We start from the raw sequence: 20,279 nt of genomic DNA on the forward strand, positions 1-20,279 counted from the left end.
CATTAGGTCCAACACTGCCCTCTACTGCCTAACTTCAGCAGTGCCGACAGATCAATAAATACTTTCAACATGCTTAATCTCAGTGATAAAGGGTAGAAACAAATAACCACACAACACTTTGTAAGTTTCTGATTTTCTTTCTTTTTTGTGGAAATATGTTACAGTTATATTACAGGTATTTAAATGCCCAGAGGGAGAACAAAACCCTTTTTGGAGACACCAGAAACTAACGCTAAGAAGAGGACGACGACAAGAACTTAACCGGAAACAAACTGGTGCCCAACACGTAACCTCTACGTTAGGAGACGTCCAATAAATACTGCAAATGTTGTTAACGCATTTTTATTTAAAAGAAAACAAAACAAGACAAGGAAAACAGGTGTGCTCTCCTCCTTTTGAGTCCTTTGTAGTATTTAGCAGCAAGTGTGTAGCTTCCAGAAACCAAAAAAAACTTGTGGAAAAGCAGTGCACAGGGCCTGCAATCAACCAGAGTTTTTATACACAAGTAAGAACAACAACAAAACATAAAAAAAAAAGTGGGATAAGTGCTGAAGTTTTACCATCTTCCTGCCTCAAAACTCACCAAATCATCCAACCTTCCCCAAGCTTCAGGATCTTTAAACATTCAAAAGACGTAATCAAAACTCGGCTGGTGGTTTTAATCATTTTTATTCCTTACGTATAAGAGCTTTTATTTCTGGTGGTTTACAAAATCTACTTTTACCAGTGCGAAAACATTCTGGTTGAATGCAGACATCTCCCCGCTTTACATCGGCTTCCATTGGATTTAAAGTAACTTATAAAATATATCATAAAATGTCTTCTTAAATGGAAACCGATAAGTCCATGTACAAAAGGTTCTCTCTTATATATAAATTACACCAGTCTCTGATGAAGGTGGTGGTGACGATGTCTCCATTCCTGCTAGTAAGGTTCATCTTCAAATAAAACCCTCCCATACACACTCACATGCTCAACGCACACACACACAGACATGGACACACAGACACATACACACACGCTGAGAGCCGTGTGACCGTGGTCAGCACGCCCGACTTAGCTACACAACATGCTCTACATATTACCCATAGTAGAGAAGAAAACAACAACAAAATAAACCCCTCTATACCCACTGAAATGAAATCTCTGCACATACAGTAACGCTACATCTCCTCTTTCTTCTTCTCTTCTCTGTATGCAAGACCACAAGCATGGTGCAGTTTCGGGCGTTTGGATGGAGGGCGCCTCCTCAGCTTCAGCTGGTGACCCTCGCTGCCGCCTGTCACTGTAGCTGCCTTTGTTCTGGCTCCGCCGCTGTACGAACCGATGGGTGACGCCACCCAGCAGGGTGAGGGAGGGGCGGCGGCGGTGGTGGTAGGGGTGGGGGAATGTGTGTGACTACTGACCGCGGAAGGGGAGGGGGGGCCGGACCTCAACAGTCAAACCGCATCTCCAGCGAATCGTCATAGCCCCGGTTGTCGTGCCCCGCCCCAGATAGGAAGGCGGCCGTGACAGGCGCCCCCGTGGCTGTGGTGACGTTGAGGAGGGTGTTGCCCGGGGAGCTGGTGGCCGGGCTGCGCAGGGCCGCTGCGGCGATACTGGTGAGGTTGATGCCCAGCGTGAGCCGGGTCTGCTCCAGAGCTTTCTCTGGCACGGCGAAGGCCTCCAGCTTCTTCTCGCCATTGGCCATGTACGAGTTCTGGCAGCCGCGGCAGATGCAGTCCAGGCAAGCCTGAGAACACCGAATGGGATCAATAACATTTAACAAAGAACAACATAATAGATGATGTTTGGGTTATAGCTGCGCGTTTTATTGGTCTTCTGGTTCACTTCGACATTATGTTTTTGTTTCTTAACGAACTTTGGAAACCACCTTTAAAGTTTCAAATATAAATAAAGGTATTATTAAAAAGTAAATATTAAGTTTAATTTGCCTTCTAACAGTTTTCAAGACATCTCATCACTTCTACACACTTCAAAATGATTGCCTGTTGTGTAATCTGCATATAAAAGATGGATGTAGCCACTGTGATGTCATCCGTGGATGGGTGAAGTCCAGTAATGAAGCCTCAAGTTAAGCGTTTATGGCATAATGATCAGCTGGTGACATTCGAGTACATGCCTATTGACCATAAGCCTACTTTCTGATTGTAACAATGATCATAATTTACAATACGGACTTAATGTTTTATTCAATATGACCATAAACTAGTGACCGAGCCCATAAAGTCACCAAGAAAGTGTTTACTGAAGGCACAGAAAAGGGGAACTGAGGGCTGGAGTCACTCCCTCTTGTCCATTAAGAAAAAAGTGCAGTTTTCAGTGGCTATGTCCACCTTACAGTTGAGAGCAGCTATTACCACTCAACACACAACTTACAGAAAACCAAAAGCCGTCCATTGCTTTGATTTGAATTTACAGTTTAATATGATTATTTTCATACAGAGATGCCAGTTTCTTACTTCAATACAATGCAATTAGTTTCAATTTGATGTGATAACAAACAGAAGCGATTTTATTAGTGTATGGATGGTGTGTGGAGCATTCTCACCTTGCGGTTTGAGTAACAGGGGCAGCGTTGCCCCCTACAGGTCAACACTGAGGGGTTCTGGGTAGCCCGGCCGCACTTGCAGCCCTTCTTCTCCACAGGCTTCTTGTACAGTGGCTTCGAGGGGCTGGGTGGGTGTGTGAGGGGGTGAGCGTGAGGGTGAGGGGGTACTCTGTCACGGGGCTGCGTGCGGGGTTTGGGGGCCCCTTGCCTGGCCTTGGTGTACGACTTCTTGGCGGCACCGTGGTGCTCCACAGTCTTTTTCAGAGCCTTGTTGGGGACAAGTACAGTCTTACCCACCTTTGGGGTGCTGCCATTAGGTACCGGGGCTAGGTGGGGGTGAGGCGTTGCTGCAGGGAACTTAGGTTCCTGTTTGGTGGTGGCACCAGGGTTGGGGTGGTGGGGGGAACTGTTGGCACCAATGGGGGGCCCTCGTAGGAGGCTGGAAATAGGGAGGGGCTGCACCTTCTCGCTGTCGCTTTCTGAGCGGGAGCGTTTGCGGTGGCAGCGAAGCGGTATACGGGGGGTGACTGCAGAGGGCTGAGGAGGGGGCTGCAGTGAGGGCTGCGGGTGTGGTTGGAGGCCACGGGAGCTGTTCTCTGAAGGGAGGGAGGCGATGAGGCGGGATGAGTCTTGGCCTGATGGGCAGTGAGGCCCGTTTCGGCTAGACTGAGGTACAGAGGGGTGGCAGCCTGGCTGAGAGTTGGGCTCAGGTGAAGGGTCAAGGTCAGACTCCGTCTCTAAAGTTCTGAGCACCTCCTCTACACTCAACAGTAGTGGCCCCCCGCCGTGTTTCAGGTCGTCCCCGAAAGCGCCGATGTCACAAAGTCCCGTCTCTGAAGTGCCTGTAACACTCATGCACACTGGGATCTCCTCTGAGAAGCTCTCCTGCTTCGTGGTGATGGGGTGCAGTCTGTCTGAGCTGACCAGGCCGTTACAGTCATGCAGTCCGTTAAAGCCCACGGGGCTCGGTTCTTCCACCTTGAGCTCCTTTGTTGCTGGACCGCCATCGGGCTGACCCACCTCAGAGGTCGACACCGTCTGTGACAAACGAACAGAGTCTGAGACATCCTCCGCTTCTGGCTCACTCTCCGCCAATGTCAGGCCCTCATTGAGGATAGCCTGCAGGTCAGGTGAGTCACTGGCAGCGCTGGCTATGTGTGGTGCAAGTGGCGACTGTGTGATGTAGAGACAGAGCTTCCTGTAACAGTGGACGAGCAAAGAGAGCTGCCGGTTTTCCTCGAAGCGGGAATAGTCCTTGCACCAGCTGCAGGACGGCTTCAGCTGCATTCTCTGACCCTTACAGCCTCGACAGACGTAATGCTGACATGACGAGTTGGTGGGAGCGATGGGGTCCTGCAGCAGGTTGCCTGAGCATGAGAGGACAGGGAGAAAAGGTAAAAAAAAACATGAATGAAATTGCAGATATCACAGGAACAGGCAGAACAGCCCACATAGATGATTAAGTGGCCATTGCAGGATCCAGAAAAGACAGCATGAATTTTTATTTCTGGTGTAAAATAAGCCTTTGGGGTGTGAATGGGCGAGTAATGATGTCCATGGGGGGGTGTCACTCCACCTCTCAGCTTTGGACACTGGTGGGGCACTAGAAGAAGATGACTGATGGGTTCTCTTCCTTTTATACCGCTGTGCAAACACTAAAAAAACGAATACACTAAATTTGCTAATAGATTTCAAGCAAATTTATGCCTATTTGCACACTTCTGCAAATAACAATAAATACAATAATCAGTATTTATCATAACAAGTTCAAAGTGAGGTTGCCGTTTTTGTGTGTGTGTTTTTTTAAATAAATGACACAGCATGTGGTCTGCATATATTTAAGGTAATGAGTCTGCATTACCCTAGTTAATGTTTACGGTCCTTTGATAAAGGTTAAAAGTGTATATTTTCCTTTGGGGATAGCAAAAATGTTTTATATGCATGTAAAATCATAAACATAGCAACACGCCTGGTAATAAAATCCTTAACAAGCCAGCAATCATCATTAACATGAGATAAATTATGGCTTTATTTACAGACGATTGGTTCCTTTTTGCCACAGCTTCCTAAACTGACATGTATTTGTAAACCTGAGCTGTGCTTGGAGGTTTTCCAGAGTGAAAGACAGCCTCTCTTTCAGGGGAGCTTCCTGCTAGAGAGTGCAGCTGCAAAAAGAGGGGGAAGGGATGAAGTTCCATTCACAAGAAACAAGCAGGCCTACACATACGGCTCTGCCTGTTTGACAAATCAAGCATAACTCTATATTTAAATGTCATAAAGACTATTATAGCCATCCATCACAGAGGACATGGAAGTTTCTCAGTCTTCTTGCAATCACAGCACCATAAATATCACCTTTACGTAAATAAATGCATAAATAATTCATCAAACCATCCATTTACTGAGAACCTGCAAAAACAGCAGCCACAGCTTCCTCTCTATATTGGAAATGGTATATACACTCACTCTGGCCGAAGGGAAATGCAATGCATTTTGTATTGGCGGTGAAAACCCTGTATTAAATATACATTAAAAGGTTGACTTTAATATCCAGCCGAAGAAATGCTCCCTATACTTTTATTAAAGTTCGTTTTAGTTCAGTGAAGTAAACACTGTAAGGAGCAGTCTCCTTAAACGACTCCCTTTGCTTTCCTTTCCTAGATGGAGTTGAACATTTCTGTATCTGAGGAGGAGGAGGGTGAGAAAGCAGATTAGGTGCTCAGCATCCAGCATGTGAAGGGGCTGTTATTCAACAGGATGAACCAGAGAAACGCCCAGATGCTGCCAAACAGCACCCAGAAGGGGGTGTGTCAGGATGGGTGTAGCTGTGACTTAAGATGCGTTCATGACACCTCGGAATTTACCATATAAACAACCTTTTGGAGAATACAGCAGTTTAACAATGCAGCTTGATTTAAAATTTTTTTTTACAAATTTAAAACAGAACCTGTTAGTTATAACAATAACTAAATGCATAAACAAAAACAAATTATTTAGTCAGTATTGAGATCACACTCATTCAAAGTTAAAAAGGGGGGAGGTGTCTTTAATTCAAAGGATTTCCTTTAAATGTAAGCAACAGCAAATAAATAGCTAAATGTGAACTAAAATATATCTATAAAATGTTCTTAATGTGTTCATATGGAAAGAAGCATTTAATTTTAACTTAATTTTTTAAGCACTCGCTCTGGGGAGGGGGATTCTGGATTTACTAAACTTACTTAAAAATAAAAACATGTTTGTCTTTTAAGTTAAGCAGATTTCCTAAAACTACGACCCAGCAAAAAAAATCCAAACAGTAGTTGCCAAATACGTCAGACATAATACTGGCTATAGTTTGATTACCTGGTTTTCATGATCCACAGGAGCCAAAATCGTAAATGCAATTAAATGTGGTTCATTGCCCAGCTCTAAATTTAAGTAAAGTACAAGCACTTCAAGACATATTCAAGTACAACACTTCATATGCGCGACAGCTCAGTTTCCACCATGCTGCTGACTTCTTTTGTAATGTACTCAGACATTTCCGTCAGTGCTTGAACGCAGCACCATTTAAAGGCTCACTCCCACTGTTAAGACAGCTGACAACGTTACCTATAAAACATCCTCTCAATAATAAACACACACATATACACTGGCTTGCTGTTAAATTAAACTATAATATAAACTCACACTTACCGCAGACCAAGCAGGAGAGGGACTGGCGGAAAAACGGCAGGAGCTTGCAGAGCTCCGCAAGAGCCCGGGGGTCTCGGGGGTCGCACTGCAGCACCGACCGGCTCGCAGACACGAAGAGAGAGGTCGCATTCACCGGGTTCATCTCAGCTGTCTGGGCCCGGCGCTCCAGATGTATTAATACGTTAATAAAAACACACCAAAGTCACACAAGAGGATAAACAAACTACCCGCAGCTCCCGCTTCCCGTGAGATAAAATTACTGTTTTTATCAAGGGAGTCCGGTGGGGGCTTTGAAGGGGGCATATAGGTGGATGTCACGGCTTCAGTTCCCGGTTGCTAGATAAATCCCACATGAAGAGTGAAGATCCAGGTTTAGTCATCCCCGGTCACATCCAATCCATCTTCAATGCGCTGTCTTAGCTTTGAAATCACCGCAGCCTCCGATCGGAGATTTGTTTGCATTAAAATGCAGCTTCATGCGCACCGTTTCGGTTCGTTTCCTTCCCATACGTAATTTAAATTAAGACAAAGCATCGTGAGGCACTCCTTCCGTCGCCAGTGGCCTTTTTAACGCTTCTCACAGACACAGCTGGCTAGCTAACTAGCTAGCAGCTCCGAGATTCAAACAGGCTACTCTGTGACAAAGTGGCCCGGTTTGCAATCGTACTCCCATGATATCCCCATAGTCCACATGCATGCCTGTCCCGAGTTGAGCTGGTGTCACACAGAGCATCAATTACCCCACACCGGGGCGTCAGCGGCTCCTATTTCCTCACTCGGTGCAGCCCCAGCAGGCTCGTTATGGTTGTGTTATTGTTCGCAGAGATTCACGGCGGCTCGAAAACAAAACAGGCCGCCTCGGCTTCAAAAGCTCCTCCTCGGAGAGAAACGCCGACACCCGCTCCTAGACAGGGGAGCTAGCGTGCGGACGAGCAGATGGTGGCGTCCGAAACAAAAATAATATCGAAGCCGCCGCAGTTCTATCCGTGTGGAGCCGAGCAAGCCAGCGGAAGCACCGGGCTCTGGTGACAGTGCTAGCCGTCAGAGCTGCGCCGGGAAGCCGGCTAAAAAAGCAAGGCCGCTCCCCTCTTCGCGAGATTATCGGGAGTCTTTCGTTCTCGTTTCCCTCCTTGGTGGGAATGTGGTGGGAAAAGGGGAGTTTATCAATCCTTCTGGAGCTTTCTTTAGACCTCCCGAATATCAAAGGAGAGAAAAATGATTAATTTCCCTGTTTGTGTACCTTGCTATCGTTAGCCACTGAGTAGTCCTCACACATCCCATCGCGTTTCCTACACATAAACAAGGGGGCGCTGTTTCTCACATCTCGCGAGAACTCGGATAAGGCGGTTCAATTAAAAAAAAAGGAAGAGCGGTAGATCTAACATATTGAGATGATTTATTTCACTTTTTAAACATAATAAACGAAAATTAACCTTCCAGATAGATAGATATTTTATTTTTCAAAGACCACCTTGTTGAAAAAAGCATAACTTATTCTTGGTTTTGATTTAGGAATAGTGACTGATATTTCTGATATTCACATGACGTTTTCATTTCTTCTTTATATCTAAGAAGGCAGTAAGAAAGTCATTAGATTACATTCATTTTTTCTAAACATGACGATGGCAGTGAAAGTGCCCACTTTAAGACTTCACAACTAGACTTAAAATCCAGTGGGCAGCTTTCATCTTCTGTACTCTTTTTGGTACAGTTGGTATGCTGGTATAATGTATGTCACATGTGGAAAAAATGTGCCATTAAAAGACAAAAATCTGAAAGACTATCCTTCCATTGTAAGTGTAAGGCACAGTTTCACTACTGCTGTTAGTGCAGTGACTTCCTATTGAGAAATACTATTACACTTAGTTACATTCAACTGATGACTTCTTCAGTTTCACACTGGGGTCAAACTCTAAATGGACTGGTGACCTGCCCAACGTCTATGCCCTATTATAACTGGGTAGGCTAGTTTAAAAGATGAATAGATTATATTTTTCTACACACACACACAAAAGGAATTTAGCCTAAAATGACTATTTCTATATTATTTTTTAAAATGACATACTATGCTCATTTGAAGCTCCATATTAAATTCTCTATATCTATATCATTGCAATTTATTGCAATTTTGACTTTTAATTTTACTTTGGTATCCACAGTGTTAACTACGTCACACTTTATTCCTTTGTATTTCCGTGCGTGGTGAGAACTCGGTGCAGTTCAGAGATAAAACCACGGTGTGGTGGTGTTTGAGAACCAGAAGGTTGACCAAAGAAGGGGGAACACGGAAAGAGAGGATATAAATACATACTCACGGAAAAGTCAAACTAGTCTTAAAAAATGGCAGCCTGTCTGATTGAAACAAGCTGATATCTATCAATGAACTATCCCAGAAATTACCTTCTGTTTCCTCTCTCTTTTTTTTTTCTTTGTCTGCAAGGCTGCTGACCACCAGGGACTTTCCGTTTTGTCTTGTTGAGTTATGCGGAAGATGCATTTTCAACAGCATGCTACCTTACCATCCAGTCACAGCACAAACAGTTGGTCAGCTTTGATAACTGATGAAATTAAAAATTTTAATTATCAAATAAGTGTTCAGCTTTTTAAATGTAATCACTTTCTGCTCTTTTTCGTTAAGCCTAATAGTGAGCTAAAAACTTTCATTCATTTGACAGCTGGTTAGACAAAACAAAACATTTGAAATCTTAAATAATTAATAATTGGATAATTAATCATGTAATAAAAAAGAATCAACGAATCAGTGATGAAAACCATTGCTGTAGCCCGTCTGTAAGTTTCAAAGTTCTAGTATTCCCGTTTTAAACTGACAAAAAGTGTGAATTTCCGTTTCACTAAGAAGGCCAAACTTAGCATATAGTTTACTGACATGCTCTGACACACTTTTATGAATAGATCTAAACACAAAGCTGCCAACCAGCCATCAAACGCCTTTATTTTCCTTTATAAGGTCAGCCAGCATAAGACATTCTGCTCATAGATGTATATTGCCTTTGACTACACTTGACAGTGTTGACTGTGAATATGGCTGCTCAGAATCCATGACATCTAGGCCTCAGTAGGGCCTCAGAACACAGCTAGAGCCAGGGTAGACCCAGATGTGTCTGTTTTTTGTTGTTTTTTAATTTGTAAGTCTTGATTTTGACATAATTAGTGAAGTTTACTCTGTGCAGTAGAACAACACGTCGTAGTTGCACATAAAAGATTTCAAAGCCACAATACCTGAAGCTTTTTCAGTCAAAGTCTCATCTTATAGAAACCTTTTAGTTTGTACATACACGGGGTAAAAGGTAAAAGCAGTGTATTGCATAGTGCTTTTCTGCTCAGTCTGAGCACTCAGAGCATGTTATTTACTACACTTTTTGAATTTGTTCAACTTGTGTGGGTTTTATTGAGCAATATAAAGTTCAATAAAAGGTGAAGTTTTAACAGCTGTTCAATGACTTTGCCTGGCTACACAATACATACTCGAACTGCTGTTCCTGCAGTTTCTCAGGCAGAAACCTGTTAAATGTTCCCAGCTCATTCTAAAAGACAAAAGGCGACTGAGCGTTTGCTGTTAGTGCTCCTCGGTTGTGGAATGACCTCATCGGTGTCTTCTTTTTTAGTCACTGCTAAAGACTTGTTTATGTCATAAGGGTTTTTTGAAAATCTATTTTTTATTTCTGACATTGTTAGGGAAAATATTCTAAAACACTTCTTCAGTAAGGACTCAGAGAAGAGAAAGACACAGAATTCTTGCTAGCAAGGGCAGCCCCCTACTGAGAGACTCACACTAAGAAACTGCCCCGGTCTTTATTTATACTTCTGTGTGTGTGTGTGTGTGTGTGTCCTGCTGATCAAAGGGTCATGAAAGCACAAAAGGTACATCCTTGGTCAGGAAGAGGGTAATCTCCCCCTCACCCTAGATGGTTCACCCTAGATAACACAGTGAAGAAGTCCAGCAGTTCATCTAGACAAAAAGGCACTTAGACTAAAACAGACATAGCTATGTTAAAACAATAAAACAAGGTACGAACTCTCATGCTCCCAGGACGTGGGGGTGCATTCCTGGAGTGCACACCAAGCCTGCAGCCTGTTAGAGATCACACACAATTGATTATATGCCTCTAAGTATACATGGTTGAATATTTCCTAATACAAATAACTACAAGCAGTATTCTACCGTATGCAAACTTATATCACTAAAAGATTATACTGACTACTAAATACAATTTTCCATTGACAGACATTCTCAACCAAAGTCCATCTTATTCTTTTAATGTACTGTTTTAAAATGTAGTTAAGTTATTAATCACAGTGGAGTCAAAGCGTGGTTTTGTTCTTTGTCTTATTTTGACCTTACACCTGTGTCTTGCGTGTCCTATCTTTACCCGTATGTAAACTGTTCTAGTTTGTTCTTTTGTTCTCCTATTCTGGGAAGCACTTTGTACTGCTGTTTCTTTTAATTGTTATATAAATACATTTTGCTATTAGTGTTCAGAAGTGCAAATATATACAAAAGCCTGCTGATAAAGACCATGAGATGTGGAAAAAGCGTGAAAATTAAAGCTATAACTGACACAAGTATAGTTTGAATGTTTCTGATATACACGTGCATTCCATGTGCAAGAGTAATTCCTCTTTTAAGGTTAAACAGTGTCTCATGGAACCATGACTGTTTCCTTTTTTCGTTTATTATGGCAACCGTGGGTGCTACAAATAGCTGGTTAGTCAGTCTCTGAGGGCTATTCTTAGCACGTCTCTGATCATGCCCATGAGTTTGGGTGATTCCCCTGCTGTTTCTCACATGTGGCACCAAGAATAGTTTGTCTATGCTGAAATAATTAATCGAGCATTCATTAAGATAATTTGTGTTGTATTGTTGTATTATTTAAGTCTTTCTGTTTTAACATCACAAACCTGTGCAGCAGCTTTTATGAGTCCACATTCTATGTCTACTTGTACAGTTCATAATATCAGCACATGCCTTACAGTGACCACTTGCATCTACTCAGTTTCAGTTCCTTCAGCTTCAAGTGGAGGATCGTCACTGGTGACTGGGCTGTAACCACAGACTCGGCTGTGGTTACGGCCAAGAGACCGAACAGCAGTCTTCAGAGGAAGAGCCCTCAGTTGTAATGTCAGTTTTATGAATGAGTTCAAAACGACCAATAAAAACTGACACTGAAAGAAAGAACTATAATGTGGTGGCTGTCAGTTGAAAGCAAAAGAGGTAACAGAGCTCCGATTACAGACAGCAAAGCATCAAAAGGCCATAATGAATGAAGCTGTTATTAAAGGTTGAGCGATTTTGCTTTATATTGGTGGACTTTGTTGAGAAATAGTTATATTTTCCAGAGCTTATTTAGTGCTATAGCTTGCTGTATGCATTTTAATAACAGGTCAATTTAGGAGAAGGCCAGCTGTGAGAGAGAACTAGGTCAGAGGGTGACAGGTTGTTGAACTTATCTTCTCTTCTCATTGCACATTTTTCATCAGTCTGCCTGTGATTTTTCAGCTACTTACCTATGTCACCTATGTCTGCTGTGCAGGTTTCATCTCCTCCCTTCATTATTACCTGCTCTACTCTACTGTGTTTCACCTACTTAATCTGTGAATTAACTCACCAAATTGTCTATAAATTTCATAGCAGTCTAGCATTCCTCTTGTGACAGTCGTCTCACAAATTTGACACAGATCAGTTTCCTGGTTTTTGCATCTTCCCGCTGTTTGTGTGATTGGGTTGTCTTTCCGTTACTTCTAATTTGAGGTGTTATCATAAGATTTGACCTTTTATTACAGTGCTTTCCATAAAATAGCTCTATGGGCTAATTACCGCTGCCCCAAGATGATTTTTGGTAGTATTTGCATGTGTGCGTGACGTTCTGTCTGTAAACACAATCGTGTGAAAAGTTGTAAAGGAATTCTTTGTAGGTGTTTAGAGTGGGGTCATGTTAACAAGCCGTTCTAATCTGTCTGGGCCTTCAAGGACAGCTCACTGTTTTATTGGCCGAAAATTGACAAAATGCCTTATAACTTAGAAACTACGATTCTTACAAGTGTGGCGGTACTTATAGAAAGTACCATATAAAGATCATATCCAATCTGACCTCTGACCTTTCCTTCAAGGTCATTAGATTCATCTGAATGTTAAAGTGATAATTATACTATATAGAGCTATTTAAAATTATGTTTCTCCTATAAGCATATAAGAAGGTCAAAGGTCATGGGGATTCTAAAAATCACGCTACTCTGGATGTCTGGATCTCTTTGTCAAGTTCAAATGAGGCCAAACTTTTATAAAATGTCTTTCTCCATCTCTAAATACATATATATGTGTGTGTATATATATATATATATATATATACATATATATATATATATATATATGTATATATATATATATATATATATATATACATATATATATATATGCCAGTTACTTCTGGAACTTTTGACTTTAGTCCATTCAAAACTCTTTTGAGCTTTTTTGTTTACAGATGAAATGACTCATGTTTGCAGATGCAAACAAGAAAAAGAAAGCATGTCCAATTTGCGCCAAGTTTATGTACGTACATTACGCATATAATGGCAATTGTCTGTATATCTTTTGACTTTTTCAGCCAAAAACATTTGGCTCTAAACTGGAATGTTTAATGAAGTTGTGCAAACTGTATAAAAACTACAAACTAAATGGAAAGAACAGATACTCTCAGAGAGACATATATTCATCTGCATCTATACTTTCCTGGAGGATTTTATTAAAAGTTTAATCCCGATTATGTGCTTTTATTTGGGGATAAAACCCAAAGGGTTTCTCTTAGTTCTCAGCAGTATTTTCTGTTCCAGCAGAAAGTTGGGAAACATGTTCTCCTGGTCACAGATATCACCATAAAAGGACAGGAAATTGGAGACTTAGTGATACAAATGGATTAATCTGCCTTGTGTATTTTGGGATAAACCCAATGAAATGAACATTTTCTATAAACAAATACAGCAGTTTCTGTTTAAACTCACCGATTCATCTGTTTATTTGTTTTAGGCAGGATTCAAGAAGTTCAGAAAAGGTATTATGATACAGAAACAACAGTAAGAACAGTTACAGTGTGTTCTTATTTCTCTAAAGTTCTTACAAGTTGATTTTCAAGTCTAGCTTGTATTTTTAGTGCTTTTTCAACCAAAACTCTCATCACTCGAGAGAGCCATTAAGCCATCTCTCTTCAACGGCCACTTCATTAGGTACATGTGTTAAGCTTCTTGTTAATTTTTAATCAGCTCATTATATGACAAAGACTACATTTAGGTATGTAGACATGGTCAGAATTTTCTGCTAACATTTAAACTGAACATCAAAATAACGGAAAGGGGAAAGGCTGGTCTGACTACTTCAGAAAGTTCTGATATGTTGGGAGTTTCCTACACAATCATCTCTAGTGTTTACAGAGAACTGTCTAAAATAGAGAAAATATCCAGTCAGAAACAGTTCTCTTGGTGAACTGCTTCAAGCTGATGGGCAACATTAACTCAAAAACCCACTCATTAGGCTAATGCTTAAGTTCTGCCGAAGAACATCTCTTAATGCATACAAACCTGACTTTGAAGCAGATGAGCTACAGCAGTGGCTCCTGTCTGCAAAGAACAGGAAAATGAGCATCTATGTTGCATCAAAGTTGGACAATAAAAGACTGTAAAAATATTTATTGGTTTGATGAGATGACAGGGTCACAATTTTGCAAAAACAGCATGAAAGCATGGATCCATCCTGCCTTCTAGCAGCAGGTCAGGCAGTGAAGTAATAGCATGGGGGCTTATCACAGTGGAGCATAATTTAAACACCACAGCCTACCTGAATACTGAATAGGAGTACTGTTGCTGACCAGCTCTTTATGACCACATTGTGTTGGCTGTAGCTCAGGTGGTAGACCAGGCTGTAGGTTGGTAGTTCAATGGTGGAGTAGAAATGTGCTACATAAGAACCAGCCCTTTACCATTACATTGGACATCTTCTGATGGCTACTTCCAGCAGGATAACAGACCATATCTCAAAGCTCAAATCACTTCAAACTGGTTTCTTGAACATGATAATGAGTTCACTGTACTCCACAATCACCAGATTTCAATCCAAGCGAGCACCTTTGGGATTGCTGTGCTGATTCACATAATGCATGTGCAGCTGACAAATCTGCAGAAACGTTCTGATACTCACACAACATGACATGCAAATGTTATGAGAAATAAAAATGGACCAAATTCTTTGAGGAATGTTTCAGGCACCATGTTGAATATGTGACATGAAGAATTAAGACAGCTCTGAAGGCAAAATCTTGAAAATTAAGTCACTTTGCATGGGAGGAATAGTACAAGGTGGACACCAGAGTTCTCAAAAACGATGAGCTCTTGTCTGAGATACTGAAACGGATCTGCACATATATGGATATGATCCAGTCTTTTCTGAGTGCATGAGTCTTTGTCCTCTGTCTCGTCATTTTGGGTGCATGAGTATTTCCATTCAAAAAATGTTGCGTGACATATATAGTTCCCATATTGTTCCTCTTTTTGTGTGCAGCTACAGTATAAAAGATCACCTTCCTCTGGCTCATTTATCCTCAGACTTTTGCAAATCCTGCACAAAGTAACAGAAAGAACAGGAAGCAGTTTACAGCTGGGACTCTGTCAGCATGAAGATGTGGACGGCCCTCTCTGTCAGCCGCTGGATTTTTCTCCTCGGCCTGTCTGTTGTGATGTTCTTCTCAGCATCTCAAGGTAAGCCTGAATTCATGATTGAATGCAGTCTTATGTGCCATGTTAAACCTCTGCAGGTCTCACTGTGCAATGCAAAACAAAAAAAGGAAATATGCAGAGAAACAGTCAAAAGTTGTGCTTGTGATCAAAAGCGAGAAGGGTTAAATCTCCTACATTTGAGGTTATTAACAGGAGATCAGTAAATAGTCAGTAAACTGGACGTAAATAAATACTGAGAGTAGGAATGAAACCAAAGTAAAAATCCCCAAACAGGTAAAATCAAACGGAGAACATTAGTGGTTTTAAAAATAAGAAAACGGTTGTAAAACCGAGCAGGCTCTGACTGAAATCCCTCATGACTCACTCGAAAGTAAGTTCGGCATTTTGTAGTGCTTTTTAAATTCATACTGAAATCAATGTATCCCACAACACCTCTTAAAAAAGCAGTGTACAATCAATGGTAAGTACCCAAGCACTCCAAACCAACATGCAATGGGCTGAAAAAACACAGCTGCATGAGAGGAATGAAAACAGAGCATCACAACATAAACCACCACAAAGCCTTTTTATGTGATTTGAAAAACACACTCAGCTGGTTTGTTTAACACAAAAAAGCATCTCACAGCTTTTTTATTTCAGCAAAAATATTTGTCAGTATGTAACTGTGGGATAAAATAATGAGAGTAAAGACTTCCCTCTACAGCAACAAGTAAGTAGTGAATGAACGCTTAAATTTGGATGTAATAATCTGTGGGTAGGATGACAAATCTGGCAGGGAACAAAGAGCAGTGTGGATAATAGGAAACACGTGCTACTGCTCAGGGTGGGGTAGGCAATAACAGAAGGCTGGAAATCAAACAAAGACTGAAAGCAGAACAAACAGGGATAACAGTATGTCGCAATGTAGATACTTGTGTTGCCACATTTATATGTAGTCTTCTTCAGTATTCGACGTATTTACTTGTATGGCACAGTCATTTTTCTCGAATCAAACACAGTTAACTGTAATTATTTTGCTAGTTGCTCTATTTTGTGAGCATTTGTTACCTGTTGCGCCTCTAACTATCCACAACATTAAACCTTGAAGATTTAACATGCGCAGACATCAAACAATACAACAAAACATGTTATGTGCAGCTTTGCCAAGCAGCTGCGTCTAGGCCTAAAAATAAGGCCAATTTAGAAGTGCCTAAGTGACTCGAAGACAGTCAGAATTCTGCATGAGCGCTATTAAAAAGAGTTAGAAATTTGAGACACAGCAATGGTGACTGATTTTAAAGTAAAACTAGTGACCCAAACTGAAACAATATCTCATGATTTTAGGAAAATTAACTACTGAATGAGTGTCAAATGAAAGTGTTCGTAGATTAGCCGTCATTTCATGCATTTCTTGTCTAGCTGGTTCGATCAGTACAACAGGAAGCCATCTAACCATCAACCACAGTGAAATGGCTTTACATAAGTGCTTCTACTTTTTAGCGCCTCATTCTGGCCACAGCTGACCAAAGAAGAATTCTTGTAATATTGACTAATCTCCTTATTTTTCTCTTTTTCTCTCTTTTTTCGTCTGTGCAGCGGATTCGGTTGTAGGTCTGTCCTGCTGCCGTAACGTCAGCACCAGGAAGATAGCACGGATCAAATGGTGCTATGAGCAGAAACCACGCGAGGGCTGCAACCACCATGCTTTCTTGTAAGATCATCATAATTTAAACACGCTCACGCCACTCACAATGTTTCCATACATGTAAATATTAAATAGCTGTCTCTGGACTTTTTCTCGCCCAACATTTGCCACCGTGGGCTTCACCGTAAATATAAATAATGTATGAACTTCTTTTCTAAAGTTTAATGTGGTGGGAAGAACTGTTAGTGTGATTCCCACTGTTGATCTTAAATCTAGATAAGAACAGGGGGAAATAAAGATACAATATTGCTGGGGCAGAGGTGTTACATTCAGTTTCACTGATGGCTACACTGAGAAATGACAATGACATCAAGGTCTACCATAGTTTTCCAGTGTATTTTCATGTAATTGAAAATAAATGCTCATTATAGCCTTCTTCTGTGCAATTTGGTTCACATATTCGCCCTCAGCAACTCCACAAAACTTTTATAACATCCACCAAGGCAGTTTACCTGTACAGCTTAGCAATGTGAGGAAATTAGATTAGATTAGATTAGATTAGATAGAACTTTATTAATCCCTCGGGTGGGTTCCTCTGGGAAATTCGATTTCCAAAAAAGCACAGCACCGACAGAAGTTACAGAGTTACAGAATATTATATATATATATATATATATATATATAATACACACACACACACACACACATATATATATAAATACAGAGACAATATAAATAAATTATACGAAGGGGATAAATAGAATAAATAGGAATAAAAATAAAAATACAAGTGAATTGCACATTTCAAGTATTGAGTCTATTGCAAATTAAAGCAGCCTAAAGTTTTAAAACTTCGGTTGAACAAACATGCTCTTTCCAGTTCTGTAACTTTCTGAAGCTTCTGATTCACATGCATGACTGTGTCTTTGCTGGTAAGTGGAATTAAACCTCAAAAGAAGAAAACAGTAAAAATGAAACTGTTGCGGGCAAGGTAGACATGCAAGCCGCTCTTCACATTCAGTAAAGATGAAGGCTGCACAGTCTGTCACCTCACCTGAAGCTGTCTGTTAGCTAGATTGTTAGCTGCCTTTCCTGCCTACAGCTAAGCAGGCCAAAATTGTAAAGAGGTAATATAGCTATTACCTGGAGGACCAGATTTGACATTAATATCATAAAGTTTGTAACTGACTTTAACTGATGTTTCTGCTCCTAGGATTGCAAACCAGCGCCATAAAGATAAACCGTGGTGTGTCAACCCAAATTCTAAGTGGCTCAAGGACAAAATACAGAAGGTAACATGAAGCCAGACTGTAGATCTGTGTCTGAACTACCAAAAAAGTGTAAATTAGTGGTTCACCTTGTCATACCACATTAAATGGCTTGTGATTTTATTTAATTTCAGATAATTATTTGCGTTGAAATCTGAACCAAAGAAAGTCAATTCAGACCAAGGATAGAGGATTAAGGAAAAATGGAACTTTGTCTTAATCTACTCATCTACACATGCAATTTATGTACATTATTTATTAGCTCTATTAGTAATGTAAATTAGTACAGCCCTGAAATAGCTGAATATTTCTTTTTTTCTGCCGCATTTGCACATGTTATCTAGTTATCGCATAGTTTCAGATGCTAGTCACACTGCAGATTTACATTTTACCACTATACGGTTTGTGGTTTGCCTTTTTATCTGAGATAGTGTCATCAGTGTACTGCTGGAGAGTGGGCACTCATCAGTTCTTTCACCAAAGTTCAGCTGCTTGTAACAAGCTCGTGTCCTTTCAATCTAGAGTTCCCATTTAGCTCATCGACTGTTTTTATGATGTCCTTTAGCCACAATCACCATCGTAGCGATGAATCTAAAACCAATGGGAGACATCACTGTCACAGCTACCATTTAATAATTTAATTCTGCTGTATTTAAACAATATATCAATAAAATTTGGAAGTAGATCATCTCCTTTTTACATGATCAGTGCGATGTGAAAGATTACTAAATGTAATCTTTAACCTCTAGTCTACATCTGTTGTCAACCACTCAGGTTAAAGGTGTAGAGGAGGTGTTTGTGAAGACCTCTCATTAAAAGTTGTCAAAGATGAAAATCACAGGGGAAAGTACTTTTAGGAAAGTACTTTCAGATTCGGCCTCAAAAGCTGGTCAACCAATAATGTCATCACTTTAATTAGAGATGCCTGTTGAAAGGAAAGCCCCATAAAGTGAAATGTAGGAGGTTCAAACCACTTGTTAATAAGCGCAGCACCCACATGTTATCAGGTATGAAGCTGGTGGAAGGTGGTGAGGTGGTGAGTCCCCCTGCTTGATCCGTGGAAAGCTGGTTTCATGGACCGAGGGAACATTTATTAATAAAACGTATTAAAATACTTCTCTGTATGTAATAAACTCGTCTAACTGCATCTTTGCTTTTCCTACATTTGCAGGGAGAATTAAACTGCCCTCAAGATCTGTCATTATTAAATGAAGTTCCCAACAAGCCAACAACAGCATGAAGTAAAACAGCAACGTTTTATCCTGAAATACTATTTATTTCTTTTACATACATATCTATTTAAAATACAAGATATTTTTTTAAGTAACTGGAAAAATGATCATTGTGGTGGCATTATTTTATTAAGTTGTTGTACATTTCAACAATAAAAGTGTCTTTTTGCATGTTAAAAGGAAAATGTGTCTGTTTGGCATCTCTCTTGTTTGTGTGTGATGGCTGTGCTGACAGAACTTCTGGGTTGATTCAGTTTGATGTGTAAAACAGCAGCATTTAGAACAAATATATGACAAGCAGACGCATTAATTTAAACAGGTGCAAATTTATTGTCCATGTATCTAACTGGGATGTGCATGACTCGTCGATTATACATAAACATGTTGTTACTAGTCGAGATTCATCAACCCAGGCAATGTTATTGCCATCTCCAGTTATACAGTTTTGGAGCCTGTGAGTGTTTATACACATGTGTGGAGTAAACTCCTAATGTCCACACAGGATAATTTGCTTGATGATGAATGATGCCCTGTACTCTTTAGTGAGCTCTCATTTCATCCAGATGCCGAAGTTCATTGAAGGTAGCATGTTTTTGACCTTACAGCACACCCTGACAACTTTTGTTTTATTAAGATTAATACTACCAAACAAGCAAATCATAGAGAGCAAAAGTCAATGAAAGAAGAAAAAACATCTGACTTGGCTCATCAGTGTCAGTTACATTGTTTCCTCTGTTTTAGTCTTGTATATGAAGTAGGCCATTTTCTTCTCAGAAGGGAAGTTTGATTTCCCAGCATCTGTGCAGCTTTCTTGGTATATTAGCAGCAGCCAGCGTCTCCTCACAGATGGTACCGATATTGCAATTATAAATATGTTATTAAACAACACATATGCAATTGCTTCACAGCAGCTTACTTAGGAACTACTACTCTAAAATGCCCCTTTTGTGTGATGACATATAGTCCATAAATGGACGACATATAGTCCATTTATGATAGATATTATCAGGTATAAAATCATAACAGAAACTTATTAACCTGGAATAAACTATATGACAAACCTCAACACAGTAGGAAGGAAGCTACCCACCACACAACTCTGTGGGAGTTTATTTTTGTGTAAATACATCACCAAACAGCCCCTAATTCAGTGACAAGCTACAGTATATAAGATGAGCCGCTGT

The 20,279-nt window shown here is 40.6% G+C and overlaps 2 protein-coding genes across 2 annotated transcripts; one reads left to right on the top strand and one right to left on the bottom strand.

The window, feature by feature from the left end:
* Window positions 1-130: 130 nt before the first annotated feature.
* msl2b (MSL complex subunit 2b) lies at window positions 131-7,531 on the bottom strand. Its single transcript, XM_086306782.1, has 3 exons — window positions 6,230-7,531; window positions 2,552-3,918; window positions 131-1,732 (listed from the first exon to the last, which is right to left on the bottom strand). Exons 1-3 carry the CDS (start codon window positions 6,369-6,371, stop codon window positions 1,433-1,435), a joined length of 1,809 nt encoding a protein of 602 aa, XP_086162908.1. The 5' UTR covers window positions 6,372-7,531; the 3' UTR covers window positions 131-1,432.
* A 7,320-nt stretch (window positions 7,532-14,851) lies between these two features.
* LOC147322294 (uncharacterized) lies at window positions 14,852-19,209 on the top strand. Its single transcript, XM_086305191.1, has 4 exons — window positions 14,852-14,992; window positions 16,547-16,661; window positions 17,809-17,887; window positions 19,035-19,209. Exons 1-4 carry the CDS (start codon window positions 14,908-14,910, stop codon window positions 19,101-19,103), a joined length of 348 nt encoding a protein of 115 aa, XP_086161317.1. The 5' UTR covers window positions 14,852-14,907; the 3' UTR covers window positions 19,104-19,209.
* The last annotated feature ends 1,070 nt before the right edge of the window (window positions 19,210-20,279 follow it).

The sequence above is a fragment of the Aulonocara sp. 'chitande type north' Nkhata Bay genome, linkage group LG9 (assembly GCF_057382095.1).
Source record: "Aulonocara sp. 'chitande type north' Nkhata Bay isolate Kocher_YH1m ecotype deep benthic linkage group LG9, A_spYH_male_GT1.1, whole genome shotgun sequence".
Taxonomy (NCBI): domain Eukaryota; kingdom Metazoa; phylum Chordata; class Actinopteri; order Cichliformes; family Cichlidae; genus Aulonocara; species Aulonocara sp. 'chitande type north' Nkhata Bay.

Bases quoted from the DNA above. Each gene is read 5' to 3' on its own strand.
- LOC147322294 (XM_086305191.1), top strand. From the start codon at position 14,908: ATGAAGATGTGGACGGCCCTCTCTGTCAGCCGCTGGATTTTTCTCCTC. The intron at 16,662-17,808 runs GTAAGATCATCA...TTCTGCTCCTAG, and splicing joins TGCAACCACCATGCTTTCTT to GATTGCAAACCAGCGCCATA. The intron at 17,888-19,034 runs GTAACATGAAGC...CTACATTTGCAG, and splicing joins TCAAGGACAAAATACAGAAG to GGAGAATTAAACTGCCCTCA.
- msl2b (XM_086306782.1), bottom strand. From the start codon at position 6,371: ATGAACCCGGTGAATGCGACCTCTCTCTTCGTGTCTGCGAGCCGGTCG. The intron at 3,919-6,229 runs GTAAGTGTGAGT...TCTCATGCTCAG, and splicing joins CCTCTCCTGCTTGGTCTGCG to GCAACCTGCTGCAGGACCCC. The intron at 1,733-2,551 runs GTGAGAATGCTC...CGGTGTTCTCAG, and splicing joins CCTGTTACTCAAACCGCAAG to GCTTGCCTGGACTGCATCTG.